The sequence below is a fragment of the Eurosta solidaginis genome, chromosome 4, assembly GCF_040869045.1.
Source record: "Eurosta solidaginis isolate ZX-2024a chromosome 4, ASM4086904v1, whole genome shotgun sequence".
Taxonomy (NCBI): Eukaryota; Metazoa; Arthropoda; class Insecta; order Diptera; family Tephritidae; genus Eurosta; species Eurosta solidaginis.
In genome coordinates, this window is record NC_090322.1 from 243708544 (window position 1) to 243733847 (window position 25304).

Sequence of the window (25304 nt, forward strand, 5' to 3'; positions counted from 1 at the left end):
AATCTAAATTGAGTCTTTGTTGTCGTGCGCATTTTCCTATAAATTTGGCAATAAAACATAAATTTCTCAGAAAGGCGCTAATAAATCAAATTATTTAAATAAACATACACTCAAGCTTTTAGTATTTTCCTACTTTCGCGCATACATTTGTGCTTAGCACTTATGTCAATTAAACAAAATTAATAACTGCCAGTTGCGGGCAGAGATCTTAAGAGATTTAAATATGATACAGAAACGCGTGATTTCAAAAGCTTTTGCCAATTCGGCGCCAGATGGCCGCTCACAATATATAACCCCTTTAAATTTTATTAAAATACTAGCAGACCCGGCAGACGTTGTTCTGCCCTTAATTTGGCCTATCTGCATACATTTTAATAAACTTTTTCCGTCTAACTCTGCCCTACCCCTCTACACTTTTTCCTAATCTTTTTATTCACTCCTCCCTCCGTCTTTTTCGCTTCATCTCCATCTTCGTCTCATTCTATCTCTTTCTCAGTCTCCTTCTCCTTTTCTTTTCTCTCAAGTTTTTCTCCTTCTTCTTCATCTCTTATTGCCAGTCCCAGAGGGTGGTATGTATTTCGTTCCAGTCCTACTCCGAGTCTCAGTCTCAGTCCCAGTCCTAGTCCTAATCCCAGGCCCAGTCCGTCTCTGGTATACTTCCCGGAAAAAGCATCGTAAATACTAATATAGACAAATTTATATACCAAATTTCAGGCAAATCGAATAGGACGTATGTAAATAGGTATGTGGGTATTATTAATTCTTGTCTTTATTTCGGCTTCGCATGCATATTTAACAGTTTTGCCACGTTGATGCGACTAAATCGAATATCACAATGAACTTTAGAGCTCTCGGCAACAGCTTTCATTTGATATCCATAATACACACACATTTTAGGGCTATCCGGGTCCATATTTTGGTCTATATCTCGAGACCGTAGTCACCCAACGGCGTAAAACTTACTCTGTACTAAAGCATACATCAACAGCTTCAATTTGATACCCACAATGTAAAAACACATTCTACGTGTATCCGGGTCCACGTTTTAGGCTATATCTCGAGAACTTAGCCTCCCAGTTGTATGAAAATTATCCTGTACTATAGCACTCATCAACAGCTTTCATTTGATATCCATATTGTATAAACACATTCTAGGGGTACCCGGGTCCACGATTTGGGCTATATGTCGAGACCCTAACCTCCCAGTTGTATGAGAATTATCCTGTACTATAGCACCCATCAACAGCTTTCATATGATATCCATATTGTATAAACACATTCTAGGGGTACCCGGGTTCACATTTTGGGCTATATCTCGAGACCCTAGCCTCCCAGTTGTATGAAAATTATCCTGAACTATAGCACTCATCAACAGCTTTCATTTGATATCCATATTGTGCAAACACATTCTAGGTGTACCCGGGTCCACGTTTTGGGCTACATCTCGAGACCCTAGTCTCCCAGTTGTATGAAAATTATCCTGTACTATAGCACTCATCAACAGCTTTCATTTGATATCCATATTGTATAAACACATTCTAGGGGTACCCGGGTCCACGTTTTGGGCTATATCTCGAGACCCTAGTCACCCAGGTGTATGAAAATTATCCTGTACTATAGCACTCATCAACAGCTTTCATTTGATATCCATATTGTATAAACACATTCTAGGGGTACCCGGGTCCACGTTTTGATCTCAAGACCCTAGACACGTAGCGAAAAAAAGGTAGACGTTGGCCGATTCTCAGACCTAACCAATATGCTAACAAAATTTCATGAGAATCGGTTCAGCCGCTTCGGAGGAGTTCAGCCTCTAAAACCGTGACAGAAGAATTTTATATATTAGATTATTAAAATCAGCTTCTGGCCACGCGATACTAGTCAACTGATAACAGAAGTGTGCTTCATAGCACCAATCTAATCGCCTTTTATTAAATACTAGAGTATCCAGCAGACTTTGTTCTGCCCGATATTATGTCTCCCTGCGATGTATCTACTCTACCAGTAAACAGATAGTTTTATATTCTGCAAAAAATATAAAATTTGTATATTCTTGCCTCCCTCCTATCTCCAAGTTTGATTCTTGTCTTTCCTTGATATCTTCTTCCTTTGACTTTCTCGATTTTTCTTTCCTCAACCTCCCTCTATTTTTCTTTATCTCCCTACCTTCTCTTGCTTCCTCTCTTTTTTATTTTCCCTACGCATTTTCTCCATTCTTATCTGCTTTTTACTACGTTCATACTCTCAATTTATTTCTTCACACTCTCTCTATTATATTCTTATTCCCTTCCTCGCTTTCCCTCTCTCCAATTTCCACCCCTATCTCTTATTTTCCTTTTCCTCTTGTTATACCTAAAGCTTTTTGTATAACTATCTTTTCTATTCCCCTCGTCTTCTTAACCACCGCCCCTTGTTAAAAGACACACTTACACATCCCATTTGAAACCCATATTCCGAAAACACAATAGAACAATGGTCCATATTTTGATATGCATCTAAAAAACGGGCTTACATATGGAACTGAAATCCACTAACAACCCTTCTACAAATCTTGATTTATAAATTTACTAAATGATTCAGCATTATTTTTTATATATAAGATTAAGCTATTCGAAAGGCTGCCTAAATAATAAATTTCAAACAAATTGCTCGAACCTTGGTCCTCTTGCTAAAAAGAAAGTTCCACAGATATTAAGCTTGTCGTGGAGGAACCCCTGTACTTAGAATTCAGCAGATCTCTCTATTAGTAAAAGTGTTTCGAATAGACCCGCCTCTGGTCCAATTTTCGGGAGTAAAAGTTTCCCAAATAATAAGCTAGTCAAGGAAGTACGCCTGTACCATATTTGAAGCAAATCGCTCCATAAACTATTTTTTTTAACACCCACACACAATTTCATCAAAATCAGCTCAGTAGTTTAGCAGGAGCTGAGTCTTAAACATACGTATATTGTAGCGAATTTCAGGAAATTCTTGATTATTTTTCCCTTCTATTATCGCCTGAATCTCTAGTCTCTCAAATAAATAACTCAAATATTCAGTATAGCAAAATGTGGTTTATTGTACACTACTTTGGTAGTAGTACTTCACAATTATATTACTCGCGTACTTCAATTTTACCGTGCTAAAATCAAACTGACTGATTATTCCTCAGCTTGCGCTGATTTTGTGCTTTCAGTTGCCTCGTTTGCCTATTTCTCCTATGGTCTAGAATTTTCACGAACAGTGAGTAATGTCATCGATTACATGATGTATGACTATTCCTCTTTCTTCTTCGCACTTAGCTTTGATGTTTACATGAATGTGTGGCTGCTTGCTTTGCAGTTGTTGTGCATTTATTTACTAGCAGTATAGTGACATATCGAAACTGCTAATATTCGCCACAATATTAAGATAGGTCAGTACCTGGTCCACTTCCCGGAAAGAAAAGTTTCTCAAATAATGAGCTTAACACAGAAGTACCCCTATACCAAATTTCAAGCAAATCGCACCGTACACGATTTTATTCAGGATAAGTCGAACCCTGGTTCAACTCCCGACATTTGTTGTGAAAAACCCTGCCTTTTACCGTTCTGAGAGCAGAATATACATATAACTGAATGTTATTCAGTGGGGTGAAGCAGGCGTGATGCTACGTACAAAGCGACAGCTGTTTCGATTATACTTTCTAAATATCTTATAATTTTTGACGATTCCCCAAAGATCCGTTTCCAAAAATTAAAAAAAAAAATTTCTGTGAATTTACTCGATTGCCCGGACAGTTAAAAATCTGGTATCTCCCCGTTTTTTTCATTTTAATAACATTTACTAAGTGGGCTGGTCTCCACAACACAACATGTGTACACCAAAGGCAAGTCGGTAGACACCGCATTGCATAGGGTGGTAATAAGCGTAGAGAAAGCCCTGGAATATAAGGAATATGCTCTAGGAGTCTTCTTAGACCTTGCCGGGGCTTTCAATAATGTCTCTAAATGGGCGATTATGGATGGTCTTAATTACATTAAAGTACATCCAGCCTTAACCAGATGGATCAGCTGCATGGTAAATTGCAGGAAGATTACATCACAATGGGATTGTACGAGGCCACGAAATCAGTGAACAGGGCAACGCCGCAGGGACGGGTGCTATTACCTCTGCTGTGGACGCTGGTCATCAACCAACTGCTCAGGCGATTTGATGAGGGACCCATAAAACTTACGGCTTACGCGGATGACGTTGCAATTGTCATAAGTGTAAAGTGCCTTCCAACGATTAGCTCTTTGATGGATCGGGCGCTTCGGGATATTCATACCTGGGCATCAAATGTCGAGCTGAAAGTCAACGCGGATAAGACGGATATGGTCTTGTTTACAAAGAGGTACAGGGTCCCAAATTGGAGCAGGCCTAAGTTAGGAGGGGTGACCCTACAGGAGAAACCTTGCACAAAGTATCTAGGAATCATCCTAGACAGTAAGCTCTCATGGAAGCTCAACGTGGAGGATAGGGTGAAGAAGGCTTCAACGGCACTTTATGCATGTAAAAGAATGCTGGGGTGTACGTGGGGCTTATCGCCCTCTCTTTCTCTTTGGGTTTTTACAGCGATTGTAAACCCTATCCTATACTATGGAGTTCTTGTTTGGTGGAAAGCCACACAAAAAGCAACCTACCTCAAAAACTTAGAGGGGGCATGCAGACTATCAATGCTTAGCATTACGGGAGCCCTGAAAACAACTCCGACAGCTGCAATGAATGCCATTCTGCACATTCCACCTGTAGACCTGGTAGCAAAGAACATAGCGTTAACAACTGCAACCAGGCTCGGTGCCTCGAGGCAGCTTGAGCGCCGATCATACGGCCATAGTAGTATAGCGTCATCAATCACAAGACGAACAGACTACCTGATTCCCTATCTGCGCTTCGAGGGCTATCTTAAGGCCACAATAGAGGTGGATGGTTGGCGCAAGGGTGCTCAAATGGCGGACGAGGCGAGACATGTGTACACAGATGGTTCCAAAGTAGTGGAAGGAGTAGGGTCTGCGGTATACTGTGCTGATCCGGAAATAAACAGATCCTAAAGGCTGCCGGATTACTGTAGCGTTTTCCAAGCAGAAAGAGTAGCCGTAACCAAAGCAGTAGAAACCCTGGAAAAAAATATCCCAAGCTGCAATCGTGTTAACTTTTATATTGACAGTCAAGCAGCAATTAAGGCAATAATCTCGCATACCACAGCATCTAAATGCGTGTTAGAGTGTAAGCAGTCCCTGGATAGAATCGGGATTGGGTCCCAAGGCATATGGGAATAGAAGGGAATGAAAAAGTGGAGGAACTAGCTTAAAAGGGAGCATCCCTTGAAGCTTGCTCTATAGACGTCCCAATTAGACTGGGCGAAATTAAGCGAAGGCGAGAGGTGCACATGATTGACCAAGCAGGAAAGGCGTGGGTTCTAGCGCGGAGATGTAAAGTGTCGAAGATTATGTGCTGGTCTTACAACCTTAGACTAACAAAGTTGCTTCTATCATTAAAAAGAGAGGACTGTATACTCATGACGGGCATTCTGACTGGAAACTGCCTTATGGCGTCACATGCCTTTAAATTAGGCTTGGTCACTGAAAGAAGATGTAGGAAGTGCAGGCTGGAGGAGGAAACGATCGAGAACGTTCTATGCTCTTGCCCTGCGCTTGCCAGGCTAAAACTCCAGCTATTAGGAGTGATACAGCTGTCAGATCTAGAAGCAGCAAGTGGCTTGCATCCTAGGAAGCTTCTGGTATTTGCCAAGAGGACGGAGTTATTTTATAACATAGGTCCTGGTTTTTGATAGGGGTTTTCAGTTTGGTCGTTAAAACAAACTTCTGGTAACACTATGGAGGTCCTCATGGAACGGCTAGGTCAACCTAACCTAACTTACCAAGTGGGCTCATATATAAATTTGCACATATATCTAATTAGATTGTTTAAGTAGCCGGTTATTGATACTTAAATGTATCAAAAACACCTCTTACAGCCTTGAGAGGCAACAGCATTATTGATAAAAAAGCCCACTTAATTTATATTATATTCACTTTTATTGCACAAATGGTGACCATAAGAGTCTAGTCTAGTATGTTGTCCAAAAGATAAAGGTAGACTTCAAAGATACATATGTATATATGTTCGTCCACTAGACTGTGTAGAAAAAAAGTAGCAAAAGTCTATCCATAAATTTGATAAGTTGGGAATCCCATCATTTCCGACGGTTTTGGGGAGTACTGACGGTGTTAGTGGTCCTTTCTTGAAAAGCTATCCAGTACGTTCTGGTAATCCGCCTATGGAAGCAGAGGAAGAAGAAGGCCCCCACTCCGCTGGAACGACCAGATGGAAAACGATTTGAATTCACTTAGTGTATGACGGTCATAATCCTTTAAACAGTTAATCCCCAATTAGAGTACAAAGCACGTTCGGATAACTATTTACATTGAGGCACGGTCGGGCTCGGGAAGGAGAGGAACTTCGGATTAACATTGCCTCGCCTGCTAAATTTTGGGATGATCCATTCGCAATAGAATTCACGCCTAGTAGGTGAGGTCAAAAACTGGGTTGTAGAAGCTGTGAAGCTAAAAAGCTTTGTTTTCCGATTAACAACCCTTTAGATCCCCACCTTATCGAATGGGAAGGAGGATGGAAAAACTAAAAGAGAGACGTTCGACAGGAAGAAAGGGAAAGAAGGAGAGTAAGAGAAAGGAAATTAAAAGGAAGCCTGTGAAGGAATGAAACGTGATAAGATGGAAGTAAAAGGAGAGGGAAGGAAAGTGAAAGAGCTGAAAGAGAGGGAATAAGAAGTTCAAGTGGTTATGTAGCGACACCCTTTCAAAGTGTTGCCAGCGCAAAATATAGCATATCCAACCCAATTTCCAACCTCACCTACCCGTGGTGAATCCTGTTAATTTAAGAGCCTCGGCTCTGGCGACCCCAAGTTCCTCATGGATCTAGGGAGTGGGAGGGCGGTATGGCCTTAAAGGTTTCATGTGGTCATACTAAATCGTTCCCGAGATGTCGGGCTGGTGCCTTAATGGTGCTTCTAACCGGAATCTGCATCCGACAAAGGGCCATCAACATCGATAACACACAGCAAGCCTTTCGGAAGTGTCCTTATCGCTACAACAACAACAGAGGGAATAAAACAGGGAACCGAGAAGCGGGTTGGATGTATAATTAAGAAAACGCGGACAGCAATGCGAGAAGAAAAAGAGCGGGAAATGTGAAAGAAGGGTAGAAGAGACGTTGGAAATTAAGGGCCAGTTAAAACTTAAACAAAGAAAGAAATATGGCAAAAAATAAAAAAAAAAAACAAGTAAGGACGGGAAAAATTAAATAAACACTTTTATCCGAACAATCGAACAACGAGACACGAAACGACCAGCAGCTGGCGCGTCTGGGTTAAGAAAATATATTGTGACGAATACTAGCAACACTAAGGGGTACTTTCATCTCTAAGCCGATACTGAGCAGTGACTTGTATGCACATAACCAAATTAATCATTATGTCTACACATATGTACGTACACGCAGCGGAGAAGCAACGCACAACCGCAGGCATATATCTGAGATACTCCCGAAAGTATGCAATAATTGTGCAAGTATTACTCACATATACACACGCACGGGCTATGAGAGAAGCTATAAAAACCGTGCATCTGTAGTTATAGCTGAGAAATTTATAGCTTATAACTAACTAGTAAATTCTGGAAATAGAAGCGCCAAGAAATATGTCGGCGAGGAAACCGGACAGTATAAAAGCGGCAACAGTAGAGGCACGACAATCAGTTCGATTTAAGCACGCTATCTGTCGACCAATAGAAGTGTAATTTTGAAAGTAGTCTAATAAAGACCATTTTGCATTATCGAATATTGAAGTTATTTATTCAACAGTTTAGTGATTCGAACGTTAGCAGAATGTTGCAAATAAGAGGAATTTCAGTAAAATCGTCACAATATGAACTGAAAATGGAACACCCTAATGCTTGCAATGTGGCACAGCACATGTTCATATGTAGGCACCTGCACTACTATGTCTGATGTTTGTTTGTTAATAATCTAAGCCACTTGAAAAGGCGGACAACTTTTCAATTCATCTGTGAAAATGCCAAATTGTATAGCTTAGAAAAAATTTAAGAGACTTGCGCCACAAAAACGTCTGTGTCTATATTAGTCTAACACGAAGCGAAATGATAAACAGACGTACGTGGAAGACGGGCATTTCGTGATTATTTGTTTAGGGACAATGTTTGGAGGTGTGCGTGTTTACATAACTTTATGATTTTTTCGGTTTTATTTTGCTACCGGCCTTTACTACGACCTTGACTGTGAAATTTTGTGCGTGACCAAACAAAAAAAAAAACTAACCAACAAAGCAGTGTTTGTGTGTGTGGGTTTAAAAGGAAGCGTAAAGTGAAATTGGTGAAATGCTAAAAGCTTCGTGGAAAAAATAAAAATTACTTGACCATATTCTTTTCAATCTCCTTTGTCCGAAAATTTCGTTACATTTAAATTTCGCTACACTTTATTCTTTGGTTTATTAAATTTCTGTTACGCAGTTTCTATAGTTATATTTGCTTGGGTGTATGTGTGTATATGCTCCGGCTCGCGTCCTTGCAGTGTAGATACCCGTACAGCAAATTTTGCTGCAAAAGCTTCCTCCTTCTTCTTCGTTTATCGATTTCTTACATCAATTTATCATACGGTACCACGTATTAAAGCAATAATTATTCGCCAAGGTCTTTTAGTTAGCGCTTACTCTGTTTTGTTCGTGTAAGCAGGCTCCCCTAACTTACAAGTTTTGGTTGTTTCAATTTAATGCTGAAAAAAGAACTGTGACATTGGAAGCAAAGAAAGGTGGATGCCATAGCTGAGTTGGAAGCGATGCTTAAAGGAAGATTTGATCTCTATTAGTGCTCCCAGTGGGCAAAAGCTGTGGTGAAATAGGGGTAAATGGGATGACTTTTTGTGATGATGTTCCTATCAGCTCCCATTAGTCGTCGTTTCCTTTCATTCTTCGCTATAACCCTCCCAGACACGTCGTATTGCTGCGCTTGGAAGCGTTATGGCCCTATAAATATTGTCCTTTTTTTCAATGGCGGCGCTATATTAACATAGTGCGAGTTGTTTTTCCGGACTGGTTGACCACCTGACGGTGCATAGTGAGTGAAATATTTGCTGCTCGGCTACGTCTTCAGGTCTAATATTGTTCTCACTGAGCAGGTGTGAGAGCCGAGTGGAGTAATCATCAACTGTCCCTCTTCTTTTCGCTTTCCGACAGCAAACTTCCTTTTCCTTGTGTTACAACGCGCCTTTTCTTAGCTGAACAGAGACGTGTAGGTAGTGGACTGAGTTGATAATTCTACCTCGTATTGTGCGCACAGCCAGGACACTGGTGATATATATGTTCGCCGTCAATTATGAGGTGATCGATATGTTTCAATGTTTTTCGATCAGAAGACAGCCAAGTAGCTTGGTCTATCTTTTTTCGAGCAGCTTAGAGGCCAATCAAGCGTAACCCCTAGCAAGATATTGTATCGTGAAAGCTAAATTTACGGACTGTAGGACGAAGGACCCCATTAGTTTGGAACACACAGGCGTTAAGTCTTCAAGGGTGATTACTTGATATATTCATCTTATATGTGGAAAAGATGATGAGCAGAAAATAAAAGGAGAAATGAAAAAGAGATATAAGGAATGTAAGAGATGAGGTAGCGGTGAAAGGGGGAAGAAGTTGAAGATGAGGTAGGAAAAATGGAAGTATTGGAAAAGAAATTTCCGGAAGAAAGGAAAGAACAGAAAGGTAGGAATAGGGAGGGTGACCGTTACTGTTAGAAAAAGAGATTTTTGGAAGGTATAAAGAGAACGAGGAAGACCGGATAAGGGAGAGCAAGAAAAAAAAGAAGAAGAAATGAAATAAAGTAGGAAAGGAGTGAAAGAAGAAAAAATGGAAAACTAGCAAGACAAATAGAAAGGAGGATTGGTGGTGGAGTGGATATGTCACCGAATACGAAAGAGAGTAAATGGAAATTGGGAAGAATAAGAAGAGAAAGAGAAGGTTACAATGTTAAGGATGGAGGTTATGGAAGAGGAATTGGATGGAAAGAGAGTGCTTTAAAGGAGAGAGGTAGTGGAAAAATGGAAATGGAGGGAGCCGAAAAGCACAAAGGAGGCAAAGGGAAAGGAAATGACGAAGGGAAGATGAAGAAAATTACGCTGAAAAAAACAAAAGTAGTACGGAGAATAAGCAGACGTGAATTGGAAAATTAAGAAATATGTATGAAAACGAAAAAAGAGGGGGAATTTCTTGAAAGAAAATATGGAAAATGGAGCTAAGATGGAAAGAGCGGTGGAGAACTAATAAGAGGGTTATAGAAATTGAGAGGAAGAATTGAAGGGAAGAACAAAAGCAAATTTACGAAAAGAAGTAGTGATGGATGGTAAGAAACAGACGGAGGGAAACATGACGCAATGCCTCTAATTGGTGGGGTGACATAAGACTTAACGTAGTGGCTTTGGCCTTATGTCACACCTCCTTGTATACCTGTATGCTCCCATTTTTCTGGTGGGATGCTTGACGAAGCCTTACACTACCGCGTACTTTGATTTAGTAACGAATATGCAGTCCGCACGCGCAACAAAGCCGCTTTTTCTTCTAAGCCAATGATAAATAGATGCAGATATAAATTAACTGAAAATGCTTACATTTTATTAAACAAAACAAAACAAAAGGAATGCTCCAACGCAAGTCAGCACAATCAAATTGCATCAAATTAAAGTGAAATGACAAGTCGTAAAGAAATTGTGTAGAAAAATTGCAACAAAAATGTAAAATAAAACAAATAATTCTTTCGCCTTTGTACTTTTTCTTGCCATTTTTCACAAATGCAATAAATTGGTGTTTGATCTTGAAATGCTGGCTGGCTATTGAAACATATTACTTAGAGCCATCAGCAATAGAGAAACAATAAATTTGGTTTACTCACCAAGAATATTGATAGACATAGACAAAAGTAAACATACGAACTTGTCTATATGCAAAATGCAGGAATACAAATTGAATGTCATTAAATGTGTCAGTAAAAAAATCTAATAAAATGTGCACTAAACGAAGAAATTTAATTGTACAATGCGGAGAGATGCTCGACAACCCAAACAAAATTGTGTGTTTAGCAAAATTTGAATATTTTTTGCAAGTAAAACCAATTTTAAGTTACAGATTTGCTAAGATTTGCTTTTGTTGTTGTTGTTGTTGTTGTAGCGAAAAGGTTGCTCCCCGAAGGCTTTGGGGAGTGTTATCGATGTGATGGTCCTTTGCCGGATACCGATCCGGTACTCTCCGGTACCACAGCACCATTAAGGTGCTAGCCCCACCATCTCGGGAACGATTTATGTGGTCACATTAAACCTTCAGGCCATTCCCTCCCTCCCCACCCCCAAGTTCCATGAGGAGCTTGGGTCGCCAGAGCCTCGTCTGTTAGTGAAACAGGATTCGCCGCGGATAGGTCAGGTTTGGAGAAGCTATATATTGCGCTGGCAACCTGAAGGGTTGCGCTACGCAGCCCCTTGAATCTGGTATTTTAGTCGCCTCTTACGACAGGCATACCTACCGCGGGTATATTCTGATCCCCTGACCCGCTGGGGTAACATTTACTTTTAAAAGCTGTTGATTCAGATTTTGAGTGAGGAGTGGCAATTTGTATTAAATTTCATGAATAAAACTCCTCTTTTTTTTATTTTGTACTATACAAACCGATGTCAGGAAATATTCAAAAATTCGGGAAAATGCTACGAAATCTTTTGAGATCTCTCAGAATACTTTTAAGCGTGCAGTTTCGTAGCCCAGTCAGTTTAAGTATAACAAAGTACAAATTATAGGTCTCTCAAAACTCGCATTAATTTCTGAAAATCTTTTTCCGAAGGGCTGTGCATACACTTCCACAATAAATAACGGTTCCAATAGGAAAACAATTCTGAAATAATCCGGACACAGTTCGAAAACAATCCCGAGGCAGCTCTGAAATAAGACCGAAACAATTAAACAATTTTTTTTATTTATTTACTCATCTTGAAATTGTTACATTTCTTACAGACTATTGACATATATAAAGACTTAACGCACTAATTTAACATTTGATTAAGTAACAATTTAAAAGTATTTTCAGAGTAGGAGAAATCCAAAACTGAAGAATTTTAGAGCAAGTTAAACTCTGTAAGAGCTCTGGAAAGAGGAGCATTTGCAGCATAGTTCTTGCCAATCCCACAAACAAGTATGCATTATTTCTTAAGCATATATGTGGAATAGCAAAGAAAATACGTTCTAAAAGGTAGGGACAATCAACCGCCCTACGTAAATTAAAAATAAATATTAGAAAGAGAAAAGTTCTCCTGCAGTTCAAAGTCTTAAGATTGATAAGAAAACATCTGGATTCAAAAGAAGGAAAAGGAAGATCAAAATGAAGGGGACGTAGGGCGTACTTAATAAATACTTTTTGAATTCTTCCAAGACGATAAGTGACAAGCATAAAACGGCCACCAAATAAATACGGCATATTCCAATCTCGAACGTACCAGAGTAGCTTAAAGTGATTTGAAAGTATATGGGTCAGTGAAATCAGAACTAAATCCTCGAACAAAAGCTAACATCGAGTAAGCCATAGCTATTGTAAAGTTTAAATGACTATGAGAAGAAAAATTGGAATCAATCATCACCCCAAGATCAGTGACCTCGGAAATAGTGCTTAGTTTTGCGCCCCCAATTTGGTAGGAAGTAGGAATGAGTAAACGGGATTAAGAATATGAGACATGATAGCATTTTTTAATATTTAACGCAAGTTTATTATTTTTGCACCAAGTAACTACATTATCTAAGTCCTTCTGAAGTTTAATTGAGTCGGAGGGGCAAATAAGCTACGATGATTAACTTTATCGAAGGCTTTCGAAAAGTCAGTATACACGGTATCTATTTGGGCCCGATTAGTAAAAGCGTCGATGCAGTATTCTGAAAACACTACCAAGTTAGACACGGTTGATCTTCCCGACATGAAACCATGCTGATCTATATAGATTAGACGATTTATTGAGGAAATGATTTTTTCTTTTGCAATACGTTCGAAAATTTTTGAGACAGTAGATAATTTAGATATCGGTCTGTAATTAGCAATATTGTTTTTATTGCCAGTTTTGAAAATGGGAGTGATAAACGTAATTTTCCATGCATCAATGAACTCCCCTTGCGGGATGGATTTATTAAAAAGCGGCCATAAGGGTAGGCGATGGCAGAACTGTTTTTGAAAAGGAGAGAGGACAAGCCATCAACATCAGTCAGTGATGACAATTTTACTTGCTGACTTGCTGAATCCCCCTTTCATCTAAAGTGAGCTTGATACCACCAAAATTTAACGTAGAATCAGCAAGAAGAAGCCAATTATTACTCACGTCCGAGTCTGGGTCAAAATTTGAACTAAAAAAATCAGCGAAAAGATTCGCAGCACCTGATGGGGAGTCTGCTTGCTTATCATTGAAGAACACAACAGAGGGAATACTCGAACAAGATTTTATAGACTTAACTTAACGCCAGAAAGCTTTGGGATTCAATTTTATATCTGCCTCAAAGTTACGCACATATTTCTTCTTCAAATCCTTGTTTAATGACTTAAACTCTTTTAAGTACTGCAAACACTTTTCTTTATGAAAAGGCAAGTTTGATTTTTTAATTTTTTTATAACACTTGTTCATTAAATTCTTAAGTTTTTTCAAATCCTTAGTAAACCAAGGAATTTTGTAAGCCAGTTTTTTGGCTCTCGGGATATTGTCACTACAGATAGTGCTTAAATTATTCTTAAACATATCAAAACAACCTGAGACTTCAACCCCAGTAAATAACGTATCCCAATCAATAGTATCAATTGCCGTATTGACAACATCGACATCGTAATTTTTGCAGCAAAAGTTTGAAAAAGAGTGCTCACAATAAGTATTAAACTCGTAAAACTTCAAATGAAGAACAAGCGGTACATGGTGTAGACCAGGAGTAGACAAAAGGTCGAGGCACTCCTGGATGGAAAAATTTACATCGCTTAAAAAGATAAGGTCCAAAATTCTATGAAACGTATTATTCGAAACAAGACTTGACTAAGGTCACATCTTGAAAGATCGTCAATCAATTATGTTTCAGCAAAAGTGTTAATAGATTTTGGGTAGAGCCCAAGGCCACCGCTTATATTAGACCATTATAAGTTGCTAAGGTTGTAATCGGAGACTTCAAATGGTCCCGAAATGATACTCTAGAAATGAGTCCTACAAAAATACCATTTTTTAGTGATCTTGCATGGTGTAGAAATAGTCCCCAAATATTCCCGAAATAACCCTTAACCAGCCCATATGCTTTGGAAATTTTCTCGAATACCGATTCTAATACTTCATACAATCCCTCAATAGTTTTGAAATAATTTCGAAACAAGCACAATTCCGAAACTGTCCAGTGATAGTTGAGGATTCCGAAGCAGTCCTTAAACTATTCCTGAAGTAGTACCGAAATAATTTTTAAACAATTTTTAATAGTCCCGAAACGATCCTTTAGATATGAGTTATACGAAAATGCCGATTCCAAACGATCTTTAAAACTCTTCCGAAATAGTCACAACCATCCTTTTAATTGTTCAGGAGACATGGTCCCGAAATAATCGACAAATACTCCAAAAATAATACTTAATACAATCTCCAAATAGTTTCGAAATTATCCCGAAACATTTGTTAAAAAAAAATGTTTAGCTTGATCCCGAAATAGTCACGAAATAGACCAAAAAAAATGTTTGAAATCATTTCAAAACTAGAAAGCAATCCCAAAAATATACGTTGAAATAGCACCAAATAGTTTGGAAATGATCCCGAATGTGATTCCAAGTGATTCTTAAAACTGTCACGAAATAGTCACAATCGTCATCCTTAAAATAATTCGGAGGCATGGTCCCGAAGTAGTTCCAAAATAATCCTTAATAAAATCTCCAAACAATTTCGAAATTACCCCGAAACAATCCTTAAAACAATCCCGCAATAGTCCCAACTTGATCCCGAAATAACCCTTTATAGTCCAAAAACAATTTCGAAACTATTCCAAACCTAACCTAACCTAATCACCAAAAATATTCAAAGAAATTTTCTTAAAAAAATACTGAAAACTATACCGGAATGATCTCGAACTATCTTCCAGGCTATTAGCCAAATTTCATACAAACATTCAAATAAATAAGATTCTTGTACATGTTACTGATGATTATTAGGAACAGCTGACATTGTTACATTCCAGCTTTATAGCAAATATAAATTGTTACAAATCCCCCTAAAGACCAATCAGCAATTTAAACTTTTAGTGACTTTTCTCTGTCGCTGGCAGCGATAAATGCAAACGAATGACAAAACAACAATCGCTTTTTTTATTATCAATGCAGTTTGTTGTCGTTAATGGTGTTGTTATATATTTTATTTTTTCTTTTTCTTTATTTTGAATGAGCTATAGAATGTCAAGGCTGGTTCTACACAATCTTAACTGCAACTAAAAAAGTAAAAAATTACAACTACAAAAAGAAGCGTGTTAATGATAATGAGCTTCAGTTGCAAGCTTAAATGTGTTGTTCTCAAAGAAAAAAAGAGTGGAAGAAACGTGGCACTTGCTCTTGACCACCATACAAAGACAAAATTTACTATAAGCAAGCAATTCGAGATACTTTTGTTGATAATGTAAAATAATGTTTTGTTTATTACTTTTACTTACTTATGTAGTTGTTGTAACCTTATTACCATATTAACATTGCATAATAGCGTAGGCGGTTTTGTGTATCTTACATGGTGGACAGGACCTCGGTAGGCAGGACAATAATGCGATTTTGTATTAACTGAACGAATGAAAGAATAATGGCGTAATTTGCATTTTGCAAGAGAAAACGATAAAGATGAAATCTGTTTTGGATTTCAAAAGTATTACAACAAGTAAACGGAATTTATTAACAAGAGGATGCGCTCATAAACAGATAAATTTACATCGACTTAAGAATTGTTAGGGCTAAGCTTTAATAGTATCAAATAAGAAAAGTCGATTTAGAAGATCTAAATTTTTTTGCTACAGCCAAGCGTGAACTGTTACAGAGAACGTGGTTTGCTTTTCTCTTTTTGTTTTATAAGTTACCCAGGACAACAGGAGCTGAATTTTGCTGCCCTTCTAGTTTGTATGAAATTAATTTAATAAATAGAGCTATTAAAACAAGGAGGCGAAGTGTTGGTAAAGAGCATGCATCAACTCCTATGCAAACTATGTTCGAGTGAGCGCATTCCTTCAGCTTGGAACTTAAGTGTACTCTGACCACAATCCCGCAAACCGCGCCAATCACACCATGGAATCAGCCTGCTGAATATCGCGTATAAGGTTACTGAAACCCATAGTCAACAAATTGATTGCACCTTGTTAGTGTAGCTTCAGATCTGGTAAATCTATTATCGACCAGATCTTCACGATACGCCAGATCATGAAGAAGACTTACGATAAGAGAATCGATACTCGCCATCTTTTTGGCGACTTTAAAGCAGCATTTGACCGCTCGACGGAAGTTGCCTGTATGCTGCTATATATCTATGTCTGAATTCAAGTTTCCTGCAAAGTTAATAGCGCTCTGCCAGATGACGTTGAGCAACGCCACCAGCTACGTCAGTATTGAGAAAGGACCACTCCGAGCTATTCGAAACCAAACGAGAATAGAATAGGATTAGATGGGAATGAAAAAGTGGATGAACCAGCTAGATATGTCGCATCAAGCCTTCTCCCTTATAATTAAAAATATTTGCAGAAAAAATCTTAAACCTAACGCGTAACAAATTGACAGTCGGAAATCGATAACTTATCTATTATTTTTCCATAAAAAATCAGTGGTAAATCGTTTTTTTTTGATAAAATATCGATAACTTTTTGATTACTTTTTGGTTGCATATCGATGCCTTTTCGAAAAACAATCGACAACTTTTTGATAATATATCGATAATCTTCAATAAAAAATCGATAAATTTTCGAAAACAACCCGATAGCTCGTCTATAAAAAATAAGTTACTCATTGATAACTTTTGTTATCGATTATTTATAGCACTTCGAGAGCAAATCGATAACTTGTCTATATCGCATCGATAACACTCCTATAATCGATAACTCATCGATAACAAACTGTTAAAGTTCTGATAACAAATTGATAGCACGCCTTCCGCTACGGCACTGGCTTCGGTTTCGACTTACAGTCATTCTTTTCCTCTCCCTTCGTTTTCTGTTTTCCTTACCTTTCCTTTTCTTCCTTACTATCCCATCCCTTTCCTTTGCTTTGTCAAAAATTAATGCGATTTTGACAGTCCCATAACTTGTACTTTCTTGAACTAAAAAGTTCGAAATTTTCGTTAAATTTTCTTGAGAAAATAAAAAAAATTTAATTGATGAAATTTGGAAAAAAAAATGTTGTCCGCTGCTGGACTTATGTACACTCATACATATACAACAAACACTGAAAACATTGATTCTCAGTTTGGTATTCAACATTATTTATCATTTGACACAAAATATTTTCTCGACTTTTTCTCAAACGTTGATCTTCAATTTGCAAATAATTTGAGACATACTTGAAAACTTTTTCTCTCAAATGTTTGACAAAACATTAACTCTCAGTTTGATATTCAGCATTATTAATCATTTGAAACTATATATTCTCTCAACTTTTTCTCAAACGTTGTTCTTCAACTTGAGAATGGTTTGATATATACTTGCATTTCGTTCCATTCTGGTTGAAAACCATCGATATCATGGAATATTTTCGTGAATAATTATGTGAGTACTTTTTGCGCAAATGTTTCTAAAATTTAAAGTACATAATAAGTGTTCATGAAACCCAAAAATAAAATAAAACATTGTAGAACATGCTTATTTTACATCAATGCTATCGATAGTGTCGTCAATAGTGCCGTTGATAATTCGTCGATCCCTAATTTGCATACTTTAGCTGGAAATGTAAACAAGCGATTTTATTGAGTGAAGTTGGACATAAAGTGAAAAACTAAGGAAGCATTTATTTAAAATGTATAAAAACTTCCTTATTTTTTCACTTTATGTCCAACTTCACTCACTATTAAGTGACTAGCTCTACCCGGAGTACGTTGTAACGCCCGAGATCCAATGAATGTTGCTTTTTTTTTTTTTTTTTTTTGTGTAGCGTACAGGAAACTGTAAGAGCTTAAAATTGAATGGCAAATCTGTAGGAAGCATTGGGATCCGTGGTGAGCACATCTTCACCTTTGCTTTTACCGCGGATGATTGTTGCTTCGATTACATTCGGCATTAATATTTCTTAACGCAAAGTCTGGTTCCATTGCACACTTTTGGTGGGTCTACATTCCGAAGAAGCATGATTGGTGAGAATTTTCAAAGTTAATATATGCGCAGGCATTCCAGGTGGTTCTAAAGAGTTTAGAAATTCAATTGGATAATTCACAATTTGATCTTCATCTGTAACTGTGTTGATCGATTTATATTTCGTCACTTCACCAGTTTTGTATGCGATCATTGATTTTGTTAACATGATCATTTTTGGGAGCTAAGATTGCTCGTTCGCATAGCCAAAAAAAAATGTTTATTTAAAATTCTTAATTCTGAAATATGAAAAACCTTCGTCTTGATCGAAGGAACCTATAGCCAAAATTTGGTGATGATTGAAGTGTGGAAAATACGTTTCCACAGAGAACACACACACACAGAACTTGATTTTTATAGAAGATGTAGATAGACTGAAGTTAACAAATTTCTTTAACGGCGGCAGATTACTAAACGTCCAAAAGGAATAACAGCCAAACTCAACAATGTAGTCAAACTTTAGGTGTTTAAATAACCTAAGTTTGTACAGCAGCCATAGTTCTGAAAAATCCAATTTGTAGGGAAGATGCCACGCCCCTTTTTTCCAAATTCCACATTTTACTGGAGGTGTTAGGACTTGACGTCATATAGCTCCTTACCAATTTTCATTATCCTACCATTACTACATCCAGAGATATGCAGTATGATATATTCCATTTGCATGGACGGTGCCACGCCCTTGTTTTCCTAATGTCACATTTTCTTGGTGGTGTTAGGGATTGACTCCATATAACTCCTTACAGAATTTCAATGTTCTGGCATGTAGAGCTTCAGAGTTATGCAGTACCAACGATTACATTTGCATGGCAGGTGCCACGCCCCTTTTATATATCGAAATTATTTTTAGCCTAAAACATTCGTGTTGATCGAAGGAACCTATAGCCAAAATTTGGTGATGATTGAAGGGTGGGAAATACGTTTCCATAGCGAACACTCACACACACACACAGAATTTGATTTATATATATATAGATATTGTACTACATTATGCATAAATCTAAACGAGTTAAATGTGAAGTGAGGCAAATAATTAATTTGCTTACCGAAATTGGCACAACAGTGGATTCCATTTCGTTCCGCTTTATTCTCGTTTGAGAAAAAGTTGAGAATGCAAAAATTCTCAATTTTAAAATAAAAAAAAATTCCATATTAAAAATGTGCCTTTTAGCTTGAGAATGCTATCAACAGTTATTTCAAATGCATTTGAAAACTAACGTTTGAAATGCGAGAAATGGACTAATTCTCAAATGAATATGCAAAAGTTAACGTTACTCATACGCCACGGTGTGCATTCCCGCTTCTAACACTGATTTGCATTATAACAATAACCGCCCATCAGGAACTACTTAGACCACTACGCTACCAACAATTTTGTTACAAATTGTCAAAGACAAAACCTCAACTGCACAAAATAGACACAAAAGATAGCCGTGGGTTGCTACAGAACAGTGCACATTAATAGAAGAGGAGGAGGCAATAAAATGGCAACGCACAATGAAGTGAAGGACATTAAATTGACTATGAAAATACAACAATGCAATCAAATCCCTTTAACTGTATTAACTACAACAATACCAATAGTAGTGACAGCAACAACGCAGCAATTTGCTACAAATGTTAATATATCACAGGCGGTGCCATTGAGTGATGGAGACGAAAGTAGCGATGAAGCTGAACTGCAAGAAGTCTACAATGATGAATTGCAGCACCAAAACCAACATCAAATGCACCAGTACAACCACAATCATAACCACAACTCAGAATCAGACAGTGATGAAAGTGACGTTGGCCTCGTCGACGCCGTTGGCATTCTTGCCACATGGACCGCCGCTGAACCACCACAACAAAGCGATAGTTTTGATGAAGCTGATGAAGATGAGGAGGGTGGTGGGTGTTTGGATATTTTAATATCCCAGGACGGTGATGTAACACAGGACTCAAGTTTTGATGATGATTGTTTTATACTTCAAATGCCGTCGGCGGCGCAAAATGAGTGAGTTAATCTTATGTATGTAAAAGGTTGAGTGTGGGGTTGTGTGCGATAGGCCATGTGTGACGGGATCCTAACGTATGGATGTATGTGTGTGTGTGTGGGTTTATTCGGTTAAGCACATAGCTTGTAATATATGCAATTTTACTAACATAAATGTGCATAAGGGTGGATAAATTTTGGCGTGTTCGAGAAATGGCAAGTTCGACTTTATATGAGCGCAGTTCGATAGACAGAGAACGACTCGGGGAGTGAACAAATGCCAAGTCGAATAACTAAGAAAAATGGACATGAGAAAAAGAAAACGTGAGGAAGGGGAATATGAAAAGAAAAAAGGAAACACACGCCTAAAATAAAATTGAAGAGAATACGAGATAGGTTTATAATGGATTAGGTTATGGTTAAAGTTTCGTTTTTCGTTTAGATTCACTCTTGAAGACTTTTTCCACGTCAAGCAAAATAGCAAAATTCTTTATCTTCTAGATATCTTTCTTTCAGTTTGACAACCGAATGGGAAGCAGACCTGCTGATACATTATGCGGATTGAGATGCCGAAACCAGCACTCGAGGAATCTTGCCCCTGATGTAAAGAGCAACTCTTGTTCATGCCTTTGAAATTGAGGTGACTGTATGGTGGGGTTAGTTTACATTCTTGGCAGCCCACTGCCAAAACCCCCCAAAGATCTACGAATTCGAGCAGGAATTATGCCATTCAGCTTTGCAGATTTGTTAGGGTTAAAAGAGGTAATGTCCCGCCGAAGTTGGCCTGCCATAAAATATATGAATGGCATTCCTCGAAGCCGCAAGCCCAGCCTCCACCCACATCTCTCAGGTACTGCAATGGAGCAGTATCCCTTAGGAGAAACTTCCTGATCCTCGCGGGTAGTATAGACTCTCTTAACTCCACATTGTAGAGCTCTCAGTAAGAGAGTAGTTTATCCTCCTTGCCCTTGTTGAAAGCTAACAAATATTTCAATGCACCTCCTAGGTTTTCTCCCACCCTGTAAATAGTCAGTGGCTAGGAACTATACAAATTATTACGTATGACTGACCATTAACAGGACCCTACTAGCACTAGTGTTGAATCGACTGTGATGGAATTCATTGGCAGATTAATGAGTGGCATAACTTTCACTGTGAAAAAGAGTGGAGCGAAGGCTCAGACAAAGGGCTACGCCACAGGGTGATGACCGGGCGATGAATACCCTGAGTGTTCTTTAAAAAAAGGTACTTGGGTGTCGTCGTCGGTGATCTAAATTATGCGGAGATTCCTTAATTTAGACTATCGTCACAGGAGGTGTATTAATAACAAGGTGTTATGTAAACTGAATGTGGGAGATAGGACTAGGAAAACTTCGATTGCTTAGTAAGGTCGAGGACTGTTGGGGGTTGTTTGAGCTCACTCAACTTAGGGCATAGGAATATCGAAAAGCCTCGCTCCACACAAAACTGTCCCAACCCAATGTACATACATAAATAGATACACAATCAGCATATGTATAAATCGTAGCATATGCCAATTTATTTATGTGAATAATTTCTGGACAATGAATGCCGTGTATTAGATATTGATGTTTGTAGTGCCTGACCTACAACATTTCTGCGTTTGAATACATTTTAATTATTCTCTTTGCATTTGGTCTGGTTAATGTAACCACAAATCTAAATTGCCTATTACACACCGAGTTCACTCCAATTTACACTAAGCCTGATCACAAAACGTAATTGACCGCTTCCTCTTCCAACCCGCACTTCCTACATAATAGACCAAGCCTTGTTTAAAGGCATGCGCCGCCAGAAGGCAGTGTCCAGTCAGAAAACTCATCACGAGTCTACACTTCGCTCTTTTCATTCATTCATTCATTTCATTTATTTGTTTATAATTCAGTACAAAGATTCAGTGATAGGAGTAACCTTGGTAGTCTAAGGTTGTAAGAACTACCACTTTACATCATCGCGCTTAAGTCCATGACTTTCCCGCTTGGTCGATCATGTGCAACTATTGCCTTTTCTTGGTCTCGCCTTTTCTTAGATCTGTTAAAATGTAAGCGATCCCTGGAAAGAATCGGGATAGGGAGATACGCCGAAGTTCCTAAATTTTCTAAGCGGAGTCTCCTCTTTAGCAAACACTCCAAACGTGTAGCTGCCATAAAAAGCTTTTTAGCAAAAGCATTGTGTTGAAAAAATTAAAAACTAGGACGATGTAAATTGGAAGACAAGCTCGGCCTAAGTTATGAATTTATTTAACGCTCACCTTAACCAAATAATTACGGGCTAAAAGAACTTCGTCCGCTTCTGTGACTTATTATTTAACTATCGATAACTTCACGATAAATATGGACATATTCAATCTATGTGAGGCCTAAATAGATCGGCCAGATCAACCTAACCAATGGGTTTGTTATCGCCAAATCATCGGCTTCTCAATAGTTTCTTATCGGATTTTTATCGACGGGCTATAGTTGTGTCAACGATTTTATATTAAAGTTTTATCGGTATCTGTTTCATAACAAACCAATGAGTTTTTGATAACATTTTGATAATGCTCCGAAAAGAAATCGACAACTTTTCGATATGATATGAATTCGATAACTTTTTGATAAGAAAGCGATAACATTTCGATAAATTTTCGAAAACTTTTCGATATCCAATCGATAACTTTTCGATAGTAAATCGAGACCTTGGTGATAACGTTTCTATTAATTTACGAAAAATAATCGCTAAGCTTTCGTTAGCAAATCGACAACTTCTCGATACCATAAGAAAGAACTTCGATAAATAATCGATTGCAATCGATAACTATTCGAGAACAAAACAGTGTAGTGACTAGACTTCCGCTTACATTCTGTATTCCCTCACATAGCATTCTTCATCCAAAGACTACGCTTACGCTTACACTAACTTCACGCTTACATTCTGGATCCCCTCATATCGTGAGCAAAGATGTTTACACTGTTACTAAGTAAATGCACAACAACAAAAACCTTAAAGCAAGCTACATAAACACATTAATCATCATGTACACACATACATACAAGCAGCAGAGAGATACTCACAAACACATGCCATCATCAGCTGACGTAGTCCTCACATATACACACGCATATGGTTACACACTACAAATACACGCGCGTATGGCTGGTGACCAGGCAAAGGATTCTAGAAGAGGAAACGTCTAGACATTTGGGCAGAGAGTATAAAAACAGCACAAGCTGAGTAGTCAGTAATCAGTTTGATTTAAGCACGCTATTGGTTGCGAAGTATAAGTGTTATTGTGAAGTACTTTCAAAGTAGTCTAATAAAGATCATTTTGCTTTATTGAATATTGGACTTATTTATTCAAATATTTAGGAACGTTAGTAGAAGATGAAAATAAGTGGAGGTTCCCTAAATTCGTTACAATATATTTAGATTGGCTGGATTAATTATAATCGAGTGGCCCCTCGAAAGTGATTTGGCAAACACCCCCAGTGTGGTTCTGCCATGACCAATGTTCACATACATACATCATTATATATACCCTACAACAATGCTATTAGTGTAGCATGAATCCGAAATGAGTCGCAAAGGAGTATGCGATTAATGCCAAGTTTGATCTCTTTGTATGCGTTCAACTGTTCCCTTTTGTTTGAGCATATTGTATGAAGAGACTTATTGTACCCATCCCATTTATACCCGAAGAGAAAGGATAGAACCAATCCTATTTGTACCCATATCAGAACGAATGATGACTAATCCGTATTCGTAACAAAAAGTGTTAGCTTTCGTATGGTACGTCGATATGTACATTTTAAGCGAAAGATTAAAACTTGCAAAAAAATTGTTAAATATATCTAAGTAAAAATATGATTTAGTCGCCAACTCATTCCAAAAAATATGGGTCGAAGATACTGGAACTAATGGTGCTAGTAATTGAGTTTCTGTCTAGAGCTACATATTTTTCTTAAATAATTCGATTCAATCACCTGTAATCTTTTTTATTTTACTTATTTCGTTGCCGTTTTTAATGACTAATCGCAACTGTACCCAAAAATTACTAAAAAGGGTTGAATTATGCCCCAATGTACACAAAAGAGATCAATCGGAGACCACTCTTTTTAGGGATTAATCGCACTATTTTTTGAAGGGTATTACACACTTTTTCTCAAAACCAGTTCCAACAAGATAGCAAAATTTAAAGATAAATAAATTTTTGTCACTCTCTGAACAATTTTATTATAAATTCATATAAATGTCGAAATTCACTTAAGCCATCGACTAAATAAATAAAATACAATAATTGGTGTTGAAAATTGTGATTGGAATGCAAGTTTTGGCTACCTTGGACCATATCCAATAATAACTGTTTCACCTTGATAATGAATTACTAACACAATAATATTCAAATTGAAACTTTGCATTTATAATAAACGAACAACAACAAATACATAAAGTCATTCCGTATGCAATCAAATGAAAAGCAATAAATACAAAATGCATTGCTGCAAAAACAAATATAGAATCAAATAACAAAAATAAGTGTGAATATTTGGTGCAGGGAAAATATTTGAGTGTAGCAAAAAAAATTGCTATAGAAATGTGAGAAAATAAACGATGCATCAAAAAAGTTCTAACTATGTACATATAATATATTTTCGATGCAGCGGAATCGTTTTGTCCCAATTGAATAACCCTTTGTAAAAACAGCGCGTGGCTTATTTGTTATTAAACTGCTTTTTAACCCTCTAAAGCCAAAATCGTATTAATTTTTTTTGTTTTTTCTTGCTTCCCAACTAATGCCAAGTTCAACTCGTAGAAAAAATCGTTGGCACTATTTGCCGTTGGTGGGGATTAGCGTGGCGCGCGGCTACATTTGAAACAATTGCTGATGATGAAAGCTATGAATCGGCGATT

The 25304-nt window shown here is 37.8% G+C and overlaps 1 protein-coding gene across 12 annotated transcripts in view; it reads left to right on the forward strand.

The window, feature by feature from the left end:
* The window catches only part of Nt5b (5' nucleotidase B), a 171366-nt gene that overhangs the window by 96773 nt on the left and 49289 nt on the right, over positions 1–25304 (forward strand). Inside the window, exon 1 of one of the 12 annotated variants that reach the window (XM_067785343.1) lies at positions 19720–20414. The exons of the other annotated variants lie outside the window; for them this stretch is intronic. Within the exon in view, the coding sequence (XP_067641444.1) occupies positions 19903–20414 (512 nt within the window). The 5' untranslated portion in view covers positions 19720–19902. Of the gene's footprint in view, positions 1–19719; positions 20415–25304 lie in introns of those variants that run through there. 12 annotated transcript variants of the gene reach the window in all.